Genomic DNA, 23806 nt, shown 5'->3' with positions numbered 1-23806 from the left:
TACAATTAGGAATCCTTGATGCGAATTCCTTTTTAAAAGCTTTATATACCCCTCCCAATGAAATGTTTTGCTTCAATATTTTTAACTTTTTTAAAGGTTTTTTAGATATTTATTGATGAAATGAGGAGGATTGTGTCATAGTATGCCCTTTTTGATGGAGAATGTTGTAATTGTTTATTTTTTCTTTTTATGATGGAATATGTATATGTATTTTGTGTATTTTGTTTGTGTGGCCCTCTTTGTAGTGCCAAAACATAATAAATAAATTGAAATTCAGCTATCAGAACAAAGAAATTGATGGCTCCCCTAGTGAAACATTTCCTAGATTTGCGACATAAACCTGAAGAAATCCGTTGGTGCATTTTGGAAAAAATTAATATTTCCAATGATGATATCAGTACAAAAATCCGTAAAAAACGAGAGGTATTTTGGATCTTTTCATTGAATACATTTAAAAATGGTCTGAATAGTGAATTACCCTGGGAAAATGCAATTGTTTAAATATAATTGACATCTTATTTAGACTACACATAACTTTGATAAATGAACTGTACTGGCATATACATCCATGTATTACAAACTTTTTTGCTATAAGAAATATATAGCTTTGGATTATAACTATTTATAGCAAAACATTCCAGCATAAAATATTTTCTTTATTTATTTATATTTGTTCCCTTTTCATTATAATATAATATATTTATTATCAGTAACAGTCATATATATTTACGTTGGTTTATTAGTGTTTTATTCATTTCTTTTTCCTTTAGTCATCCTGGCCACTATTTTTCCATGAGAAAAGAATTTTCCTTTATGTCCATTTGTATTGTATTTTCTTGCTACACATGGGTAGTGTTCCAATCTCACGCAGATTGCCTAGCACACGGAAAACATAGCTAGCATTTTACTGACGCTACACACGTAGCATTCACGGCATCAGTTCTGCTTCATTTCGCGCACATTAAATATCAGCCCATACCATGCCCTAATGTTCATTTACACCTCATACTCTACTACCAATCAATATACGCTAAGTGAGTAGCGTTTCACGCTACGCACTCACGTCCTCTGCTCACACGTGATTATACACGCTTCACATTATCGTCGGCACTTCACATAAAAGACCCGTTCGTGCGTTAAGGACCCTTTATCCTGCCGTTAATGGCTATCCTGCCACCGAATCTTTATGAGATCATCACGGCATCCAAAGTATCTTTTCAGAGGTAAGCTGTTAGCATTCCACCATGCAGCGGGTTTGACTAATGCCATTAAGGCTATGCTAGGTTTTCCTGTTTTATTAGTAATTACAACGACCCCTTTACATTTCCTTTTGTGTACTTAGCCATCACAAAAGAAATACGCATATACATATACGGCTCCCTCAGTCATCTATTTTAGCAGGAGCAGTACCCATTTTTAAAGTACATACTCTATTATTTGTCTTATTTTTACGTTTTTACTTATTAAATATACGGTCTTGTCCATGTTGACTTACTTGCTCACAACATGAATAGCGCTTTAAGATAGAATCCAGACAACTCAAATAATCCTATTATATCAAATTCATGTTTGACCGTTTAATAGTTACTCTATTTACCGATAGTACAATGTAAATTAGTTAAAGATTAGAGATTTTTCAGTATGCTATACAAATGTCTAATCTAAATCACTTTCAGTACCCATTTAATTTCATGATTCTTCTATATTTTTTTATCATTTCTCATCTTTTCCCTTTTTCCTCTTTTTTATAGGTTATATTGACCCTGTAGAATCTCACTAAATGAAACAAGTTTGCCATTCTAGCGACTGCAAATAATTATCGACTAAAATAGATCTTGCATCCTAAGAGGTATTTTTCATTCGTGAATTGTATAAAAATCATAGGGGACGCGCACATTGCAGCCCATTAGACAATAATTATGTCCCCGCCCCTCTCTTTTTTCCTCAGATCTTACAGTCCTTGAACTTATCCAACTAGCCTCATCTATGAAGTACTGTCTAGTACCAACCTATATGTCGCTACATTGATGGCTGTATATACATAATACCTTTTAGGTACATATTATAACTCCCAAAGATATCATTTGATTTCGATATAATAATGTAGCTATACCAACCTCACTATCTCTTGTCTGTTTGCTTAGCTAGATGCTTTTATTCCTTGAAGACATCATTAGTCTCCAATTCCTCAGTAGCTCCCTTTTTGAGCACAGGTATATAGATTCAATATATGTCTATATCTTATCACAGTTGAGGACTCAAACATGTTTACCATTTTTCTATGGGAATCTTTGGTATTTACTTTATCACTCTCTATTCTTATCTTTTTTATTCACAAATCTACTTTCACGTGTATTCATTTTCTTCTCCACCATCTCTATTTCTTCTTTTTATTTATAGAATTTCGTTCAATACTGAATATCACTTATTGATAGCAGAATTTCACCATACGCACTTTAATTCTCTATGAAGACATACCATAAATTAACTACAAAAATATGTGTCGGTCATGTTAAAACACTGCAATTGACAACAATGATAAATACATTACATGAGAATAAGTTGTTAAATTATTGTTTAAATACCCCTTCTTTTAATTACAGGAACTGTGACTTTGTCCTGACGAAGGCGTCACTCACGCCGAAATGAGCGTCGAATATAATTTAGTCACTTTGTAATATTGTTCATTTTCTGATGTATAATACAATTTTTATGATTGTCATGATTTTAACTTAGACATCTGTAGAATACCTTGTTGTTTTCATACAGTTTCTTATGAATGATTTTAATTGAGAAAATAAATACACACTTATTTTCATGTTCATTGTTGCCTTTACTACTTTCTTTTTGACCTTGTGACACACATTCAGCTTTATCAGTAATGATTGCCTAGGTTGTTATTTGTCAAATATGAGTACCCGTTTCTTACCCTTCCGCACAGCCGCAGCAGAGAGCACAGTGCAAAAGGGCACCTACATAGACAGCGAAACATAGACTATGTTTGTTCAAACTATCACAACCATATAATGTATAAACAATCACAGTCCACATATTAAGTTTAAAAAGCTGCAAAACCTCAGAGAATCTAAAACGCGACCAAGACCAACCATCACATCTAGCAACACAAATCTACTATATGTTTTATTGCACCTGAAAGGGACATGGCATTATATTTAACAAATAAAATAAATCGAAAGTTTTAACCCCGGCGTCCAGGCGTGAACAGTCTGTGTGATCTTGGGCAGACCCCTTTATGTCTCGCGGTTCTGGAGCATTTAGAAAGCAGTTGAGTGACATTATCAAACGTTCTTAAAAACGATCCCCTCCCAGTTTAAGGACTGCGTGACCCCCACCCTCTGAGGAGGCTGAGATCCGGCTAAAACCGTCTTGGCCGAGATGTGCTAATCCCATTATCCATTTAGGTGCTAGACGCCTGAACTGTTGAAGGAAGAATACATACTCTCATGAGGGGGCAAGCAGGGCCAGATAAATATTTGCCAGGGCGGTGCCATTAGCCAACCCCCAATGGGGCCAACCCCCATCCACCCGCAGAGACAACATGCAATTTACCCGTTACTTTCTAGGATACAGCTGTGCTTCTAGTCATCGCCAGGGATGCGAGCGATTTATAAATTATACATTTAGAAATGACAAGAGGAATAGGATGCCTCAAACTAGGGACTACCCTTCAAAAACAGAGGCAGGTGCCACCTAAGCAAGGGGCGGGAAGGGGCGTGAAACAGCATTCCGAGCCTGGGAAGTGCGTGTTCTACCTGATGACATGCAGGGCAGTGCCAAGAAGCCTAACAGTTGGCAGGCTTTGAGCTTCACAGTGACTACTGAGAACACCAGAGACACTAGAATATGTCCTTGTCTCGAAGCCTTGACTGGCACCATGCCACAGCCACTTGGTTGGCATCAAGCCACAGCCCGTTGGAAAAGAGTGAGGACCGGAGCCTCAAAACCCGCAGTGAGGGCGGTGCTGCGGAACCATGACTGCCCCTTTGTGCGGACCATCTGCCCAAGCATGGCGGGCACTGGCACTGCCTGGCACGATGCCAGAGCAGCAGAGTGCTCGCTAATGGTATAGCTGCCTTTTTAAGAGCGCCCAGCGGCAGACTGCGGCACGCCCAGTGCGGATCCAGCGGACACTGCACCTGTCAGGAAGATGGGGTCCCAACTACAGGTCTGGGGGGGCGATGCAGAGACTGCCCATCACTGTGACCATCCTTTCTATAGCGCCACCGCAAACTGAACCTTGTCTCGTCGCTTTAAATAGTGGGAGTGGTTGCATGTTTGCCGGTACAGGGACACACAGACAGACCCCGGGAAGGTGACCCTAACCCTCTGCCCTCAAACCCACCCTTTAAGTGGAGACACAAACTGACAACGCTAGAGACAAACAGACACACAAGAGATCAGACTGACACACAGACCCAGGAGCTGCACCGGAAAGACATGCTGACACACGAGAGATACCGACACACAGCCACTGACAAGCAACAAGCGCTCGCCATCTGTTTTCACTCAGCCGCTTGTTTATATTTGCATCGCGCTTTCACTTTCACTTCAAGTGAAAGCGCGATGCAAATATAAAGAAGCGGCTGAGTGAAAACAGATGGCCCCCTACTAAAGATAAGAAATTGCTTTGCGACAGCCGCAAAGCAGACGAGCCAGTCCGGATGGGCCAGACAACAAAGCAAAAGGGCGGCAACCAAAATACCCCATTACCAATGGCAGGTCACCGTTTAGCATAAACGGTGATGCAAGCCAATGTAAATGAGGGGCGGGGCTTCGAGTCCCTTTCTGAATACCCCTCATCCACAAAATCTCTTGCTGAGCGAGCAGCGCTTTGCACTGCAATGCTAGGCGAGACCTAAAAAGAGTTAGAATTTATGACACACTGGGACAAGGCGCCATGGCGTTGACACCGAGGTTTTTGAGACGTACTCTGTCAGACCCCATTTGGTGGAGGTGGTGGAAGGTGGGGGCGGTGCACGGGACATGCAGGACTCCTGGGCCTCAGCAGTGGGGGGGGGGTCATTTGCCGCTGTTGTCCCGAGATCCTTTGTACTGTGCCTCTCTAAATCGGGCCAAATATGTGAGAAAGTGGCTCTGTATATACTGTTCCCTAATAGGTACAGGATGTACAGAGTCCACAGTCCCCCAGGGGCTGATAGAGGTTAAAGTTAGGTATGACCTTACTCTCTAAAGTGGTAGCTTGGTCGAGCAGTAAGGCAGTACCAGAGGACAGTGTAAAGCATCTGTTGTACACACTCAGTCAGCAAATGGTCTCACACACTCAATAACTGAACTCTAGGCCAATGGTTTATATATATAAAATATATGCTTGTTTTATTTTTAGAACCACAAGGGAATAAAAATATACTTTCTCAGAATGAGAGGTTGAATATAAATACTTTTGCAATAAGCAATGGATTTTTGTAAATAGTCACAGTTGGTTGCAATAAACAATCCTATTTCCTAAACATAACAATGCATTGAGCTCAATGGTAAATTCAGGTTATTTGTAATAAATTACTTTTCAGATTACTTTTGGAATTCCAGGTCTGGCTCCTAGATCCAGCCCTGGGACAATATTCAGAATCAAGTGGTGAAAGTCGACTTAATTACTGTACTGATTTTTAAATAATTTTTAAATAATATTTAGCTATTTCAAAAGTTGACACTTGGAAAATATTTCAAAGAAAACATTCAATGGATCTCTATGGCAAGAAATTCAAGTTGCAGGTAGAGTACTTTATCGTTACTTTTGCAATCCAGGTCTGAGTACCTAGACTCAGCACTGGGGTCTTTATCAGAAACAGGTAAGTAATTACGTTTGCATAAATTGTACGATTTTAAAAGAATATTTCAAGATTGCAGAAATCAACACTTAGAAGAAATTTCACAGAAAAGCGGTCAATGGTTTCCTATGGAAGAAAAAGGAGTTAAAGGTAAGTGTAGTTGTGGGTACTTTTCAGAGTCAGTGCTGGGCACCAAGATCCAGCACTGGGAGCTCACCTAAGAGCAGGTGAGTAAATTCGTTTTTGGTACTCGGCTGATTTTTGGTGAATATTTTGAGTTTTGAAAAGCTCACACTTAGAAGAATTTCCAAGAAAAAGCCAGCCAATGTTACCCTATGAGGAAAATGAAGATCGCGGTTTAAGGGTAAGTTCTCGACTGGCAGAGTTGAAGTTCTGGGCATAGACTCAGGGGTCTCCCAGTGTCAGGTAGGTACAGTCAGTTCACCCTCAGCGGTTTCAGGACTGCCGGGTGCAGAGAGAGTTAGGCCCAATGTTAGCCTATGAGGAATAGGGGGGCCTGGTTTGGTGGCTGCTGACTAGCAGGCCACGCGGCTGTGGGAGCTGGGCTCCTGGTCACCCACTCAGGGCAAGTGGGGAAGTAGGTTAGTGTAGAGATTGCACTGCCAGGACCACTCGGGCGGCTGGGTGCAGGGTGCTTTTGAGCCGTCGGGCGCTCAATGGAAATCAATGGGAATGTTCCGGTTTGGAAAAAGGCTGCAAGCTCGGGGACGAGGATGCTTCAGGTGCCACCACCACTTCGAGAGGTAAGTTGGGTAGTTGTAGGTTAGGTGGGTACCCCGGGATTGGGCACAGGGGGCCGCAGGGCGCCGGGTGCAGGGGTGCCTTTTGATGTCGGAAATCTTACCCTCTTGTTGATCGCGGTTGGGGTGGCACTCTGTTCTGAGGCTGCAGGCTTCTTCCGGAATGTCGAGGGGGGTCCTTGGGTGCCGGACTCGGGGTCACAGTCGCCGTGGGGTCGTCCTCAGGGTCTTTGTCCACTCCGGCACTGGCCAGGCTTGGCGGGTGCAGAGTGTGCTGGGTTCGCGGTTCCGGGCTGCTGCCAGGGGTTAGAAGTAGGTTTCTGAGTAGAGCCTCTACTCATGGGAGTCCCAGGGGCTTAGAGCCAAAAGGTAGCCAGGTCCTCCGGGGTTTGGTGAGGTTGCTGGCCACGAGAGATGCCGCGCTAGTGCAGGTCCGGGAGTCGACAGGCCGGTAGGGCTGGGGCCAAAGCAGTTGGTGTCTTCTTCCCTTTTTAGCAGCTGCAGGGCAGCTCTTTGTTCTTCTTGCTCTTCTTGTAGTTTTTCGAATCTGGAATCTGGGGAAGGAAGGTTCAGGGTGCCCCTAAATACTAGATTTAGGGGCGTTACAGGTAGGTGAAGGCCAGGGACCAATGGGTCCTTGTCCTGGGGTGGGTACACCCCCTATCCTGCCTCTCTCCTGTGGAAGGGGGGCAGTAGCCTAATCCTGATAGGGTTGGGCCCCCCATCTTCAAGATGGCGAGAGCCCGGAGATGTGCTTCACCTCGCCTCCCCCACCTGAGGGGTGGGGTGGGCAGGCTGGCACATCCCCTGTCCTTGTATGGGGTTTCCGGCCAAGCTTCCCGCCAGAGTGGGGGGTTGCAGTGGCCTGGGGAAACTCCAAGAGGCGGCATGCCTTTGAAGCTTCCCTTTGCTCATCCTGGGGGAGGAGATTTATCACCTCACCCAGGATGTGCATTGTTGCAGGCCCGGGAGAGCAGGGGCTCTCCCACCCAGGGGTCCAGCAACGTGTCTGCTGTGTGGCAGCCTGGGCAGCCTCAGAGCAGACGTGGATTGTAGGTTAGTTGTAAGGGGGCATCTCTAAGATGCCCTCTGGGGTGCTTAGTACATTAAATCCCACACTGGCATCAGTGTGGGTTTAATGTGCTGAGAAGTTTGATACCAAACTTCCCAGTCTTCAGTGTTGCCATTATGGTGCTGTGGAGCTCGTGTTTGACGAGCTCTCAGCACCATGTACTCTTAAATGGCAGCACTGCACTTACAGTGCCCAGGAATGGACCCGGGTACTGTAGGGGCACAGGGCTCCTGCTCCTGTGCTCACACCATAGGTGTAAGGCACCCAGCTAGAGGGGTGACTGATATATGCCTTGGCAGTGTAGGTGATGGGCATGGCACACAGAGATGTGTGTCATGTCGACGCTTTGTTTTGTCCTGCACCCAGACACTCAGCCTGCAAAGGCAGTGTGTGTGTGTAAGGGTACAGGGCCTCTAAGGGTGGCCCAACGAGTGCTGCAGCCCCTAGAGGCCTTCCCTGGCCACAAGGCCCTGGGTACCTAGGGTACCATTTACCAGGGGCTGACATGTGGCTAGGGTTTGCCAATTTGGAGTTGGTGTGTCTTATGGAAGGAACATTGGCCCTGGGCACCTGATTGGCAGGAGTCCAGGGTACACTTAATCAAAGTACATTCCGCAATTTAGCAAAAAGTGGGGGCATACCATGCAAGAAAGATGGCACTTTCTCACAAAATACAACACCTTCAGCACTTGTCTCAGTTGTAGTTGCAGACACAGTCTCCCCACGGATGTAGTTTAGGGTGCGCAATCTCTGAAATCAACACCCACCCAGCAGTGCAATAACTCAATGTCCAAATCAGTGTTTTACTTAAACAGAAATATTATTTAAAACACATACTTAAAACAGAACACCAGACAGGTAGTCGCTGCAGATATCAACTTATAATGGTGCTTGGGTTACAGTGCCTTGGCTACCGCCCTCCCTTCCACACTTCTTTCCAGGTGTTCCTCCTCTCGTATCTCTAGGTAGAACCCTTGTCAGAGCAGAAAGTCGCCTCTACTGCATGAATCCAGATGTAGGTGCAGATACCCCAGTTAAATAGCAAGTGCGCTCAGTTCAGTGCAATCATCTTTTAAACAGTCTCAACAAACGCAGGCCTCCATACCTGCTCCGGCCAGTGGCAGTAAGTCATCCACATATCATATGTCTTGGATCTCTCCTGCTTCTGGGAGGAGATGTGCTAGCAGCAAATGCAGGCTTCACTTCAGTCAGACTGCCGCAGAATGGGGCAGCGGGTGCTATCGCCTGGAGTCATTCGGAATTGATAGTTCCTGGATGCAAGTGGGGGCCTTCCACAGACAAAGAACCCGCTTCTGTGTCATTAGGTGATGGATAGCAGATAGGCTGCTATGCAGGCGACGTTGGGGCACAGAGGTCGGGAGGTCACAGCAGCATGGTAGCACACACAGGTTGCACTCCTTAGATGCAGCAGTTGCAACAGCCATGGCCAAACTCTTTGTTTTGGTGATGATGACCATCGCTGGCACAGTTCACGATTCCGGTGGCGACACCCTCCACAGCTCACCTCTGGTCTTCAGGGGTGATGTCCACCAAGTGTGCAACTCTTGATGTCAGTGTCTTGAACAGCTGCAATCAGACTTCTTTTCATGATGGCAGGGTCATCCATTGAGCTGAGATTGCTGTTCAAAACTGCACTCCTTAGGAGGCTGTGCCCACGCTCCTAGTGCTTGCTGATTGCTCCCGCAGGCTTTCTCAGCTCGATAGGCCCACAGCACTGGAGTCTGGCTGGTTCTGCAACTCCATGGACAGACACATTCTGCATTTTGGCAGGCCCCTCCCTCTCTTAGCAGGCAGGTTTACTTCCATGTACTTCAAGTCAGAGGTACAGCTCTTAAGTGAGCAAGACTCCTGGTGATGTCCCCTCACCTCTGGGAAGCTGGCTGTCAGCCGGACACCAGCTCTAGCTACATAGCAGTCCTCATTGATTCTGCGGAGAACACCCTTCCTTAGTCAAAGAGAACATGAAACTGGGTCAGTGGATCCCACTTTTATACAGTCAAAGCAGACGTGGATTTCCTGTCTACACTTTCACAACTGGTTTGGGGGTAGTTCTTCTTTTATTTGTCCTCTATAGACTGCTCTCCTGACACAGGCTTTGTGTAGAGTGATGCTCCTCACAGCTGGGTAGTCTTCAGTCTGAGGCTCCCACAACAGAGGCACAAAGAGGTTTCAACATTCTGCACTTGGCTATCAACAGCCAAAATAAATAGTGACCAGAGAAGAGACAAAAGGATGGGCTCCCTGAAGGGGTTCTTTTCACCTTAACAATGCAGTCTGCAGTCCTATTCTTCATCCCATCATCTACCAAGTTGTAGTGGCACAAAAAGACTAATTAGCAGCTCCTCTCAGTAAAAGGCCTAACTGCATCTTTAAAAGAGCCTCGCTTTCTCTGACCTCATTTCAGTGTGGGCAATACACTTCCACTGCCTGGGAAAACAACCTCACTTCCATCTTGTGCACAGGAACAGGCCAAGGGTTTTAAAAATGGAACCACATGCCTCCTTTTCTCTGGCTCACTCATGCACACAATGCATGTACCACAGGCTACGTACACACACGCATAACATATGCTTAAGTCGTTAGCACTAGGATCTGGGTTAGCGCATAGAAGCAGCACCCTACAGACGTGGCCTCCACTCCACTGATACAGTGACTCCAGTCGACTCTACACGCTAAACCCATGAAAGGGACGGTGCTCCTCTGTCAGTAAAATAAGAGCACTCTGGGTGCACCCCTTAATGTCACAGGCCAGGTCCAAGACCTCACTCATGTCAAGGGACATGCCTAGGGCTCTGCGTACTCACTGGATTAGTGTGAGGCTAGGGCAAAAATCAGAAAAACTAGGGTACCAGATACTGGCAGTCGGCACTCAGGGCAGGAGAATATGACTGTTCGCCATGAAGGGGACAATTCACATCGCAGCATATTGTGATACCATTCACCAGATGGCCCCTTGAAGGATGAGCTCTCCTGCATTTCAAGGCTGTTTAAGTTTAGGGCTGGATGAGTTGCCATACCCAGACCTGAACGCACGTAGCAAATATATATTTTTAATTCTGTTATAATATGCATTTGTAGGACACTGGCTCTCTATATAGTGCACTAAAACTAAATACACTATGTGACATCAACCTGTATTGTAGGAATATGTACGCTTCTATGTTTTTGTATATGTCATGTCCCAGATTAATTCATTTGATCTGATGAGACTTTGCTGCTCTGTATATATTTGTTATCTATGTTATGAACATTTGCAGTTGTAAAGCGCTCTGACTCAGATGATCTGTATAGACTTGTTGTTTTTGGTGTGAACATTTACTGTTGTGAAACGCTCTGATACCTTCGGGTCTAGCTAGTGCTACATAAAACTTTCAAATAGGAATCCATGTAGACACAGATTGGTATACAGAGACAAAGGTAGATCATTCTAACGCTCTATTTGTGGTAGTATGGACAAGCAGTTAGGCTTATCATAGGGTAGTGTAAGCATATGTTGTACTCACAGAGGTAATAAATGAGACACACACTCAAGAATAAATCCGAGATTAATTTATAATAAAAACACCAATTTTTATGTAATTTCTCAACCAAGAACTTTGTTTTATAGTAAGTACTTTTTAAGTTATGAATGAATTACTTTTGTGCGCAATTACGCACCATTGAAGTGAATGGGAATAAAGAGAATAATGCACATAAAATCTCACAGTTGGATTTCCAGGTTCACCTTCGGGATTTAGGTAAGTAGCAAAGCTAGGCCCAATGTTTCACTAGCGATTCTCGGGAGTGTCCTGGATTCAGCCGCGATCAGGGTGCTGAGGATGTTGGAAGCTGGTGTGCTCTGAAGAAAGGGGTACAAAAGGGGGTGGTGATGGACGGAGCATCAGAACCAATCAAACACTCACACCCAGTCAACAGATCTGGGTTTGATCCATCACCGTTCTTTAGCCCACTCTGCCACCCCAGTTCAGACATGGCCATATGCAAATCAGTCTGACCCTGTGCCTCATGGGAACAGTCCAGCCCGAACTGCCAAGCCATGCCTTCCCTGGACCGGAAACAAGCTTCCTAGGACCGGTTTCTGGCATTTCAGCCGTCTTCAGCCAGGCTTGCTTGAATCCAGTGGCAAAGTGAGCAAGGAACTCACGTCTGAGCATACGCTGCCAACTTATGGCGAACAAAGCGGTACAAAAGGGGGTGGTGATGGACGGAGCATCAGAACCAATCAAACACTCACACCCAGTCAACAGATCTGGGTTTGATCCATCACCGTTCTTTAGCCCACTCTGCCACCCCAGTTCAGGCATGGCCATATGCAAATCAGTCTGACCCTGTGCCTCATGGGAACAGCCCAGCCCGAACTGCCAAGCCATGTCTTCCCTGGACCGGAAACAAGCTTCCTAGGACCGGTTGCTGGCATTTCAGCCGTCTTCAGCCAGGCTTGATGCCATAAGTTGGCAGGGTATGTTGACTGGGTGTGAGTGTTTGATTGGTTCTGATGCTCCGTCCATCACCACCCCCTTTTGTACCGCTATGAAGAAAGGGGGCACATGAAAACATAATGCACAAAGGGATTTACAGGTAAGCCAGAGGGCCCCACTCGAGGGAACAGGTCACAAGGGCTTCAGGACTACGGGAGCACAGCTGGATCACTGTTACCAAGGCCAGTCCGGCTGGTTGCTGAGCAGATGGGTCAGCAGGGCGGGGCGTATCAAGATGTCCTCGCAGTCAGGAGCAGGCAGCTTGGAAAGGTGATTCTAGGAGAGCTGGACCACTCACAAAGTGGGTCTCAGGGGTCTTGACGGGTGCTTGCTTCCTGGGCAGTTGGAGTGTGGATTGAAATCTTTGTCTCAGTGAATGCTTCAGAGGGTCCTGTACCCTGGGTATTGGTGCCGCACAGCTCCGGTGGGTTCTGGTGTCTCCAAACTTGGTGGGGCAACAGATCTGACCCTCCGGACCTGATGTTCCACTTTTGGTTTGGGTGAAGAGTCAAAGTCGCCGGGGAGCAGCAAGTCGGTAAAACCAGATTCTGCGGTTAAGTGCCTGCGGCTGCAGGGGACCAGTACCTCCACTCTGAGGGAGTTCTTCGGTGATTTGTAGTAGGCTGGAGGAGCTCCAGAGTTCTTGGAGTCCTCACAGTTGCAGGATGAGACACCACACCAGGATTGTTGAGTCTTTCAGACAGCATGCAGGGTTTGGTGCCACTTTTCTGCAGCAGGGCTTTAGTTCTCCGGTCAGCAGCTCTTTTTTGTCCTTTTCTTCTCTGTGTCTGTCGAATCTGGGTTCAGGGTTCAGGGATGCCACCTAATTACTACATTTAGGGGCAATAAAGGGGGTGACAGGTAGTAGCCAACGGGCTATGTACCTTTATGGTGTCTACACCCTCTAAGTGACCACTTCCTGTGGGAAGGGGCACTACCCTGACCCTAATTTGCTGTTTCCCTGTCACACCAAGATGGAGGGAAATGAAAAGTGGGCTCCACATCACCTGCCCCACCTAAGGGGTGGTGCTGGCTGAAAGGGGGCCCACCTCCTAATTTCGCAAATTTTCCTGCCTGTCCTCCCGCCAGATATGGAGCAGGAAAAGGGGTTGGCATCCTTCTCTATCTGGAGCTGCCTGGGCTGCATTTTAATAGCGGCATCGCCTTTGATGTTTCCCACCCTGGAAAGCTATCCTGGCCTGAAGGAGGTGTGAAGCACCTCGCCCCAGAGCAGGCATTGTTCCTGGCCTCTGAGAGGGCTTGGCTCTCACCCCATGAGGTCAGAAACATGTCTGCTGGTGCAGGCTGGCTAAGACTAGTCAGAGACCACACCAGTGCTTGGTAGGTTTTCAGCGGGCCCTCTAAGGTGTCTCCTGTGTTCATTTATTAATAAATCCCAAACTGGCATCAGTGAGGATTTCTTAAGATAAGATGTTTGGTACCAAACATTTTAGTGTACAGGGAAGCCATAATGGAGCTATGGAACTCATACTGACAAGTATCTAGCCCATGTACTCTCTGAGGCCGTCTTGTGCACTTACAATATCCAAGAATGGACGTGATATTGTAGGGTCATATCTGCTTATGCATATATATTCACACATGGGATCTAGTGCACCCTGAAGTAGGGTTAACTTACCTATACCTCATACAGTGTTTGTGGGCATGACTTACAGGGCGGTGTGCCATGTTGACTCTTCGATTTTCTCTGCACCAAGACACGCAGCCTGAAATGGCTGTTTGCATGGTCTTGGTAAAGGGTCTCTGGGGTGGCACAATTTGTACTGCAGCCCTAGAGGACCCTCTTCAGTAACAATGCCCTAGGTACCAGGGGTTGAGAATCCAATTGGAATGTGGAACCTCGCACTCCTTGTGAATAGGCACCCCAAATTAATTCAACCAAGATTACCTATTCACAAGGAGTGCGAGGTTTCACATTCCAATTGGATTCTCAACATTTCTTCCCCCTGAGCAAACGTGGACACGCACCAATTATACACCATGCAATTTGAGGATATAGCACACACATCAAATCAACGCGCTGACCCATTTTTATTTACCGAAGGAGATACCCAAGGAATTTATTCTTTAATTGAAGACACTGAAAGCATTACAACTACTACAGGATCAACCCAATCTAACATCAAACAGCTGATGTATATGTCAAAACGAATCGTCAACCAACGTTTACATGCCAGCACATTAATAAAATATAATAAAGCTCAAAGAATACCACGTGGACTACGGATATCCCTCAAATCTACATTATGTAAAAACAATGCACGCTTTACGGAGAAATGGTTTGCTATTCTCAATAAATGTTTTTTAGATTTGATACTATTAATTATTAAAAAATTGGCTAAGCTCATTGATGAACTCAACAAAGAGGCCACTTAACTTAAAGAAGAACTAAGTACTTCCTTAAATAAGGAAGAATGGGACAACGTCCTTAAAGACATCAACGCACAATTGGAAACCTACTCTAAAGAAATCAATGACCGAAAACTAAGGACATTCAAAAGAGATACCACGGATTATAGACTCGGAGAGGTTTACACGTGGGCAGATATACGCACGGCGTAGACAACAGAGACCAACTACCGGTAGATCTTCAGAAGACACTTCATCCTCGAATGAATTCCAACACAGAAGACAGCCTCCACCCACTAACACCCATCCAAGAACAGATAAATCAGTTCCTGTAGCATCAAAAGATATCGAACCTTCTATATCCAAAGATATGTCTTTTTTAGAGAGAGAAACTGTTCAACAAGAAGAACCCGGAGGGGTAGGTCAAAAAAGAAGATTCACGCCGGATACAATTGCCAAGAACACAAGAAGCCAGAAACCTTAGTAATTAACATATCTAAGCAACCCATTTCAAGTTTGCAGCTGCAAACCTTACAAAAAGGAACTTCGTATGTCCCGACATACCATTCTAACATCGTGGAGACACAAATAAGCATATATAAATTTCCATGAACATTGAGTTTAAGACAGTTTTTTTCAAATGTTCTGGAAACTACAGAAGAACCATCACAGAACAAACTATTGGGTTTAAGAAATCCGAGCAAATTTATTTCACCCGTCAGTCACAAAGTACTGGACGCATTTGAAAAAGTCGTTCTAAAAGACATTCATAACACATTCAAACAACCTCGACCAAAAGTAACTAATACAACCCAAAAGGAAAAACAAGCACTGAACCAACTTGCCATGAACAAAGATAAAACCATTCGACAAGCGGACAAGGGTGGCGTCTTAAGTTATTATGGACACAGAATTTTACTCCAAAAATGTCAATGAACATGTCAACGACACCAACATTTACCTGAAATTGGATATGGATCCAACTAATGAATTCAAGCATATTCTTAGTCGGATAGTTGACACAGCTGTAGATCAAGAAATCATTGGTACTAAAGAAAAAGATTATTTGATCAAAGTCAATCCCGCAATTCCATACATTTATATGATCCCAAAGATTCATAAAAACGTCAACACACCACCGTTTCGTCCTATCGTTTCCACTATCAATTCCATTCATGAACCAGTAGGAAAGTTCTTAGATAGACACCTTCAACCCATTGTTCAACAGATGAGTACTTACATTAAAGACACTACTCAATTTCTCAACATTTTGGAAACACACAAACCGTCATTTACCAAAGACATGACATTGTGTACAATCGATGTAAAATCTCTGTACACATCTATACCCCACGAAATGGGTTTAACAGCAGTGGAATTTTTCCTAATATCAAGTGATAACGAAGAAATGTTCAAAGTGTTTCTGATGGAATTATTACATTTCACCTTGTACCACAGTTACTTCAAATGGGGTGAATATTTCTTTGTTCAATCATCGGGAACTTCAATGGGGAATTGTGCCGCACCGGCATATGCGAACCTTTCAATACACAAATTCGAACAGGACCACATTTTGAGCAATCCAACTTGGAACCAAAATCTTATTCTGTATAAACGGTACATAGACGACATATTTGTACTATGGAAAGGTACGGAATTCGCACTAGTAACAGCCATTGAAGAACTCAACCGAGTTGATGATAGAATTGGTTTTACATTCAACATCAACAAACAGGAAATACCTTTTCTTGATGTACTGGTTATTAACAACGATGGACAATTGGACACTAGAGTATTCACTAAACCCACCGACAGAAACAATTTCCTTCATTTGACCAGTTTTCACCAACCATCACTCAAACAACATTTACCTTTTTCGCAACTTCTTCGTATCAAAAGAATTTCGTCTACACATGATTACTATAACGAATCTCAAACCATCACTATCAACAAATTTAAACAGAGAGGATATCCCGAAGCCACCCTTAATGAAGCCATGGAAAGGGTCCGGAAACTCGAAAGAAAACAATTATTAATCCCACACAACAAAGACGAAGTACAAAGATCAGTTTTCATTTCCAAATTTTCCACAAGAAGCCACAAAGTCAAGAGAACCATTCTCAAACACTGGCCACTACTGGCACTTGAAGAAGATTTTAAAGGAATCTTTTCTAACACCCCAAGATTTGCATATCAACGTACACACAACTTTAAGGAACTATTACAACCTAAGGAAGATGATTCCAGATTAAAACATCGGGGTACGTTACCATGTCATAACTGCAGTAACTGCAACGCCATAATAAAGGGCAATCAAATTTTACATCCAACCAAAGGATCAGTGATAAAACTACGAGTCACAGGCACATGTGACAGCAGTAATGTTATATATATGCTGAAATGCCCATGTGGTCAGGCGTATGTTGGAAAAACCGAGAGCAAAATAAAGAGTCGGATTATCGAACGCAAGAGTAACATCAGACTTGAAAATACGAAATCTACAGTAGCTACACATTTCAACCAACAGCATCACAATCCCAGTCAACTGCGTTTCTGTATACTTGAGAATGTACCCATCCTCCCAGGGAGAGACAATTCCCAACATCTCTTAAGAAGAGAGATATTCTGGATTACCCATTTTAACACCCTTCAGCCAAAAGGATTAAATGAACGGCTTGACTTTAATTGCTTCTTGTAAGCATATAACCATTAGCTGATATGGCACTGATTGATGTATTGATATATCTCTTGTCACCTATGTATTCATGAAATTATCACTTTTGATTGTTTACTTTTTCCTTCTAAATTGTTTTTTCCTCCTAAATTGCCTTTACAAATTCATACTGATTACCTTGCGTATTTAGTTTTTCTGACATAATAATGCCTTATTTACTATTACACTTCTTTTCCCACAAATCCTCTCCTCCTCCCTATTGACATCGGTTTTTTTCCTCTTTTTTGATTCGCCTCGACAAATTTTACAAATTACGTTATTGCATTGGGTTTAATTTATTAGCACACCAGTTTTTATTATTTTATACATTAACCATCACTAACACCGTTATTGTAGAACACAGTTTGTTCGAATTTAACTTTATTTATATCGGGACCCACATCATAGTCTTTTTTCGAATTTCACGATCACGTGACTAAACCTTCGCAGTACTTCTTTGCACTCAGGAAGTAAACACCTTTGAACGAACGGGATTTTTTTTTAGCGGAACACAGTTGAATCGAAATACCGCGGTAAGCTTTTACGATATGACGACTGGTTGTTACAGCCACCGGTTTTCTAAATCACTGTGATTAATTTTCGCGCGTTTGCACGCTTTTATACTCATCACCATACTTGTGACTTTATTTTCAACAGAAAGTATACTTTTGACGTTCCGCCACCATCTAGAATGAATGTCACTTTGGACCGTAGCGAAACGAACTGGAAAGGTCAGAAGACACAATTCTTTTCGAAGTGTCTATAAATGGAGACGCACCACTAACTCACTTCTTGTCACAGAAACCTCGCATGAATTTTCCAACAGTCACGATCGTGCATGATCTTAAGGTCACTTCGAAAATTCACTCACCAGACCTTTTTTTAAGTCGTGCACCTAACCGTTCACTTTGGGACACACTTCACCGTAGTTTTCGTTTAATCTTAGAACACCCGAGCTTTACGTAATGCAATAAAAGCACAGTTTTATTTCGTCGCCCGGCGTCCTTTCCTTTAACCTGCTATCACCTATGATAATACAGCAGTTACTTTTTTCGCCAGTATTATGAAAGTGATATTGCAATTGTTTGCTGGATACTTTGTATATACATTTATTTAACTGTTTTACTGAAATCTTGTTTAATGCTTTCAGAATGTAAGGCCCCTGATGAAGGGTCCGCCCGAAATGCATTGGGCTGAATTATGATGATTGAAAAAAACAGTTCTTGAATACTATGAGGAAAATAGTATGAACACTACATGAAAACATTCAAATAAAAGAAATTAAAGAAAGTGTTTGAAACACACAACGTACGGTTGTCGCACAATCATTGGAAAGGACACAAATATAGGAGTGCTGAGTAAGAGACGTTACTCCCGCGGGAGATAACGCTTTCAACTTTTCATTCTAGGTACCAGGGGTACCATTTACTAGGTGCTTACCGGGGTTACTGAAGTTGTGCCAATCATGGTGCAGTTTTATGAAAGAGATCTGGCACTGGGAACCTGTTTGGCAGGTACTCCGTGCACTTTCAATTCGAAATCACATCGTACAACAGGCAAAAAGTGGGAACTAACCTTGTCCAAAAGATGCACTTTCCTACAGCATTGTTCAGACCCACTGTTGATAACTTCCCCTTCACCAATTAACACAGGACTGACTTAAATGTTTATTGCAGGGATAGTTTTGGTTCCCAGTCTGGTCATGTTTATGGAGTTTGAGCTCTAGAATCCTATCAGGTGCTATGGAAATTCCTTTGTTTGAGATGCCCCCACCCATCATGGGTTGTACAGAAGCTGAGCTCTCACCACTATTGGTACAACAAAGGAAGCAATATAGGTTTACCTGCCTGCAGGAGTGCAGGCAGGGAATCAGAAGTCGTCTCCCACCTGACGGGAGCATTTTTAAATCTCCCGCCTAGTGACAGCAGACATGCCTTCCCTGCCCGCGCTCCTACACGCAGGGAAGGCATGTCTGCTCCCACCAACGGGAGATTTAAAATAAAAGCTCATGCAAAGCAGGAGCACACATATGTTTCCCACTGATGCGGGCAGGGAAACTACTGTGTCCTGGTGGTGGGCTCCATGGGGTACTGTCTATGAGCTGCCCCAGGGGTACAGAGTCCCCAGGGCATAAAGAGGGTCAAGTAGGGGGTACCACACTGCCCTGCTCCCTGTAAGGTTGCGTTTGGCCATGGGGATGGGGTCCCTGGGGGATTTTAAGGCTCAGGGAGGAGGGGCCATGCGCCCCACCTTCCTTTTTAAATAACGCGTGGAGCCCTGAGGCCTTAGAAGGCTCTGGGAAGGAGGCCGTGCGGCTCCCCTACTGTATTAATATGGATTTTGGCCCAAGGGTTTGGGGTCCCCGCGGCCGAATAAAGCCTGAGAAGGGGCTGTGCGGACCCCCTCTCGTCATATACACATCAGCCACAGGGGATGGGGTCTCCACGGCATAACAGAGGCTGGAGTGAGGGTGCCTTTGTGCCCCCTCCTATAGTGAAAATGTTCACACTGCCCCTGGGCCCTGGCACCCCGTTTTTTTTTTTAAATGTGCAGAAGCCTGCGTCTATTTTTTTAATATCTTCGGATTCGTGGTTCCTCAATGAATTAGCTGCAAAAAATGTTTTATTTGAAAAAAAAACGTTTTGGCCCTAGACTGAGTCCCTCTGGGACCCCACTTCCAAGCTTAGGGGGTCAGGGTAACCTACCTTGCCCTTCTTTGTCTTTTTTTAGGTCTTGCCTAGGCAACCCTTGCGTTGTCTCTTCCATACATGCTGTATTCAGGAATGGACTTTAAGATCCACCTATTTTGCACCCATCTTTTTAAGTGGCTCTAATTTCTGTCCTTTGTAAATGGTGGCTTTTGATTTGTGAATAGGCTTAGTAGTTCCTCCTTAGTACCACCCTCCCATGAGGACAGCCCCTCTTACATGTGTTCTTACTGTCTAGGTTTCATTAACAGTTAGTGAGCACTATTTAGTAAATGTCTTGTTGAAGAAGGCACGGCATGCTCTCTGGCTTTTGCAACCCTCCCTGGTATACCGCTTCTGCAACCCGTGATGCTGCAGAGGAGGTAATATGTTTAAAGTGTGCTTTACTGTTAAATTTGCAAAGTAATGTTTTTTTTCTATTTATTTCTTTTATTAGTATTTGCGGCACGCCGCGCTTTAGCACTACATGTTTAAAAATTAAGCGTGGTGTGCCGCAATTCCTTTAAAAGTAAATAAATAGAAAATAAAACGGGGTACTTTTGTAGAAATCGCGGCACGCCATGCTTTACCTTTAAACATTTCAAGCTAAAGCGCAGCGTGTCATGATTGCTACAGAAGTAAATAAATAGAAAAAAAATACTGCTGGCTCATGTCTTTTTCTATTCTATTTATTTACTTTTGTAGCTATTGTGGCATTCCGTGTTTTAGCTTTAATCATTTGAAGTTAAAACACGGCATCCCATCATTGCTACAAAACTAAATAAATAGAAGAAAAATTCGGCAGACAAAATCGCGTTACTTTTGGGCACAACGCCTTCATCTTTAAAATGGAGGCCATGCTTTTGTTTTGTTCTGTGCGGCACGCCAAAAGCAATATTGACAAAACTATTCATTTACTTTTTACCAGCGATCCATGCTGCGCTTTTACTTTTATACTAGTGCCCACACGCCTTGTTTTTGGGCACACCGTGCTTGATCCTTAAAATGGCGGCCGCTCTTTTAATTTCTTTTGCGCTGCTCACCCGAAACAACTTTGCACTCAGTATTTATTTAATTTTAACCATCATGCAATGCTGCGCTTTCACTTTGATAATAGGGACCGACCTGTTGGTTTTGTTTATTTCTGTTTGTTCGCACTCCGCCAATGCAAACAATTTGTTTTGAAAAAAACAACATTATCATTTACAATGTCAATAGCTCTAACTTGTACAAATACGAGACCAATTGCATTGCAAATACTTTTTTCTTAGGACTTGGGACCAAATCCGAGTGGCAACATGATCCTAATAATGCCTACCCAATGGCAACCACTACTGGGTAGGATATATATTAATTTTGTGTAATTTCAAAATATCAATGGAATAGTTGATTTACTTATTTTAATGTTTTTAATGAATAATATCACGAAAAGAAATTTTTATGCTTATGCTATGTATTTACATTGAAAATAAATATTATTATATATATATGTAAATTTATATATATGTTTATCAGTGGCATTTGTATGCACAGCACATAACGATTGGTTTTGCTTAAATTCTTTAAATGTGAATTTTTGGGCAAAGAGTAAACATAATTGTTACTGGTACTACAGCACCATTAGTACTACTAACACTACTCTTGATCCAGCGAAAGGCCAGGATGAACATTTCACAATCAGCAAACTTTCAAATGGGCCCATATACACATTCAAGTTCCTGACTGTTTCGCTGGGGGTCAAGTTTTGTTTTCACATTGATCTGGATTAGTCAATGCCTAACTAACCTTCACAGATCAACACTCTTCCTTTGGTCAATGGACCATTAGTCGAGTAGTTGATGGTGATATTAACAAATTCATTAATTTATCTTATATTTCTCAATAAAATAATCAGAGACTCCAGGTAAGATTCAAAGAATTTTATCTAATAACTCAGTCAGAATGAACGCTCGTTTATACAGATTCACAGTGCAAACTCCATCAACTTTCATGGGCGAGAAAAATTAAATTATCAAAATACGTTCAATTCATAGACTCATTCAACAAATTAATGCATTAGGAGAGATAGATGAAGAGACAAAAGATATAATAAATCATACATTTGCAAAAGATATGCAAATTTAAGACAGAATATTATTTACCAAATGGTGAAACGGGGAAACCAACCCTCTGGCCAAAGGACTGGTCGGGGTCTCCTGACTTAAGAATCAGGTGACAAAGACTATAGGACAGGAGCAGGATAGGATAATACTTACTGCACTCCTCTAGAACCCCGACGCACCGGAACGCATCCCTCTCTTACACTCTCTTCCTCCTCGATATTCTTCCGCAAATCTTCAATCTAAACAGTCTGTCTTTCAGGAAATGAATCTTCCCAGTCTGTTCTCTTCTTTCCCTTTTCAGCAGCAGCTCTCGCCCACACCTCACTCAGCATCAACGTCAACCCCTTTCTTAACTTAAGTCACTCTTTAATTCTGCATGTCCCACCCTCAAAAGTTGCAAATATCAATACATCATGGACTGTGATTGGGCAGGGAAGTTGTCATCATCTCATGCCGTCATGTTTAATTTCTTAACTAATTATTTGTTTAGCAAAACCCTTCCCCTTTAGCTCATTTATTATTCTGCCTTATTATTTTTCCATGCGTCTGATGTATCAATTTGAACAATTCTTCAATAGAATTCTACAGTCGATGAACGCATTCCCACAACAACTTGTCCTTGGCTGTTGGCAGCCTGTCAACGATCCGGTCACAATTTTATCACACCGCGCATGTCCCAACTGACGTGCATCTTCACCGCCATCTTTTTCATTGGCTTAGCAGATTAGACCCAAACATACACTATTAATAAAAGACACATAAACAGATGTTAATCTCTTAGATATGTGTTTGTCACTGTTCACCACCCACTTCCACTCTATCCCATGTTAAATTCTCTTTCTTTAAACAAAAGCATTAGCAGGAACGTCTTCTTTTGAAGTTCAGGCAAGCATATGCCAAGCACGTGGTGCCTCAAGACCTAAGATTAGTAATCTTTGCGCATGCGTGAGAGTTTCCCTCTCAAACGAGTTAGTGACATGGTTAATGCGGTTCTGGTTTGCACGTGCGTAAAGCATTTTTCTGTTTCAAGCGGGATTTCAGTTATGTAGCAATTTATTCTTTGTTATTCAAGCGTGCATAAAGCTCTTTTCCCCATATGTAAATGTTGTGTTCATGTTAGTTTTCTCTTATTTACTATTTCTAATTATTAGTACCTGTTAATGAGAGATTGATCTGAGCAAGTTTCTTTTCCTTGAATCCTTGCTCCATCAATCCCCCCTCTGATGGCATTTTAGAGCCATCATAAAATACCCATCATTACCAATTGCCAACTTTATCATTTAATCTTGGTACCTACGTTGTTTTCTACACATTTCTTATCTTTCTCTTATCTTTCTCTTTTATGTTCATTTCTTTCATCTTACCATACAGATTGTCTCTCACTTCCTCTAATTCTATTTCCTCCCTTTTTCTCTTTCTTCCCATCCTTCTATTCTTTATTTCAATTATTGACCCAGTTCTCAATTTTCCCTTGCAGCATTTATAGGTCATTACTATCATTAATATTACTAATGATATTGAAATCACAGGGAATAATATTTTCCCTAATAAACTACTTCCAAATGTGGAAAACCAGTTAACTATTTTGGAAAGACTTTTACTAAATTTTTCCCATACACCGTCAACCTCCAGTTGAGTCAAATCTTGTAATATTCTTGATATATCCCTCAATACCTCTACTTTTGTCCAGGATATATGTACAGCAGTGTTTAACTTTCAACATGCCATAGACACCACCTTCTTTTGCCAATAGAATATCAAGGGCAAGTCTATATTGCAGAACCATAGATCTGAT

At 43.1% G+C, this 23806-nt stretch overlaps 1 protein-coding gene across 2 annotated transcripts in view; it reads left to right on the top strand.

Annotated features, from left to right (window-relative positions):
• Positions 1 to 23806, top strand: part of SCARF1 (scavenger receptor class F member 1) — a 248643-nt gene that overhangs the window by 24134 nt on the left and 200703 nt on the right. The window contains exon 2 of one of the 2 annotated variants that reach the window (XM_085649060.1): positions 21181 to 21247. The exons of the other annotated variant lie outside the window; for it this stretch is intronic. Within the exon in view, the coding sequence (XP_085505186.1) occupies positions 21231 to 21247 (17 nt within the window). The 5' untranslated portion in view covers positions 21181 to 21230. The remainder of the gene's footprint in view (positions 1 to 21180; positions 21248 to 23806) is intronic. 2 annotated transcript variants of the gene reach the window in all.

Source organism: Triturus cristatus, chromosome 3_2, assembly GCF_964204655.1.
Source record: "Triturus cristatus chromosome 3_2, aTriCri1.1, whole genome shotgun sequence".
Classification (NCBI taxonomy): Eukaryota; Metazoa; Chordata; class Amphibia; order Caudata; family Salamandridae; genus Triturus; species Triturus cristatus.
The sequence above is the reverse complement of the archived record's forward strand: the minus strand, read 5'-3'. Positions and strand labels throughout refer to the sequence as shown.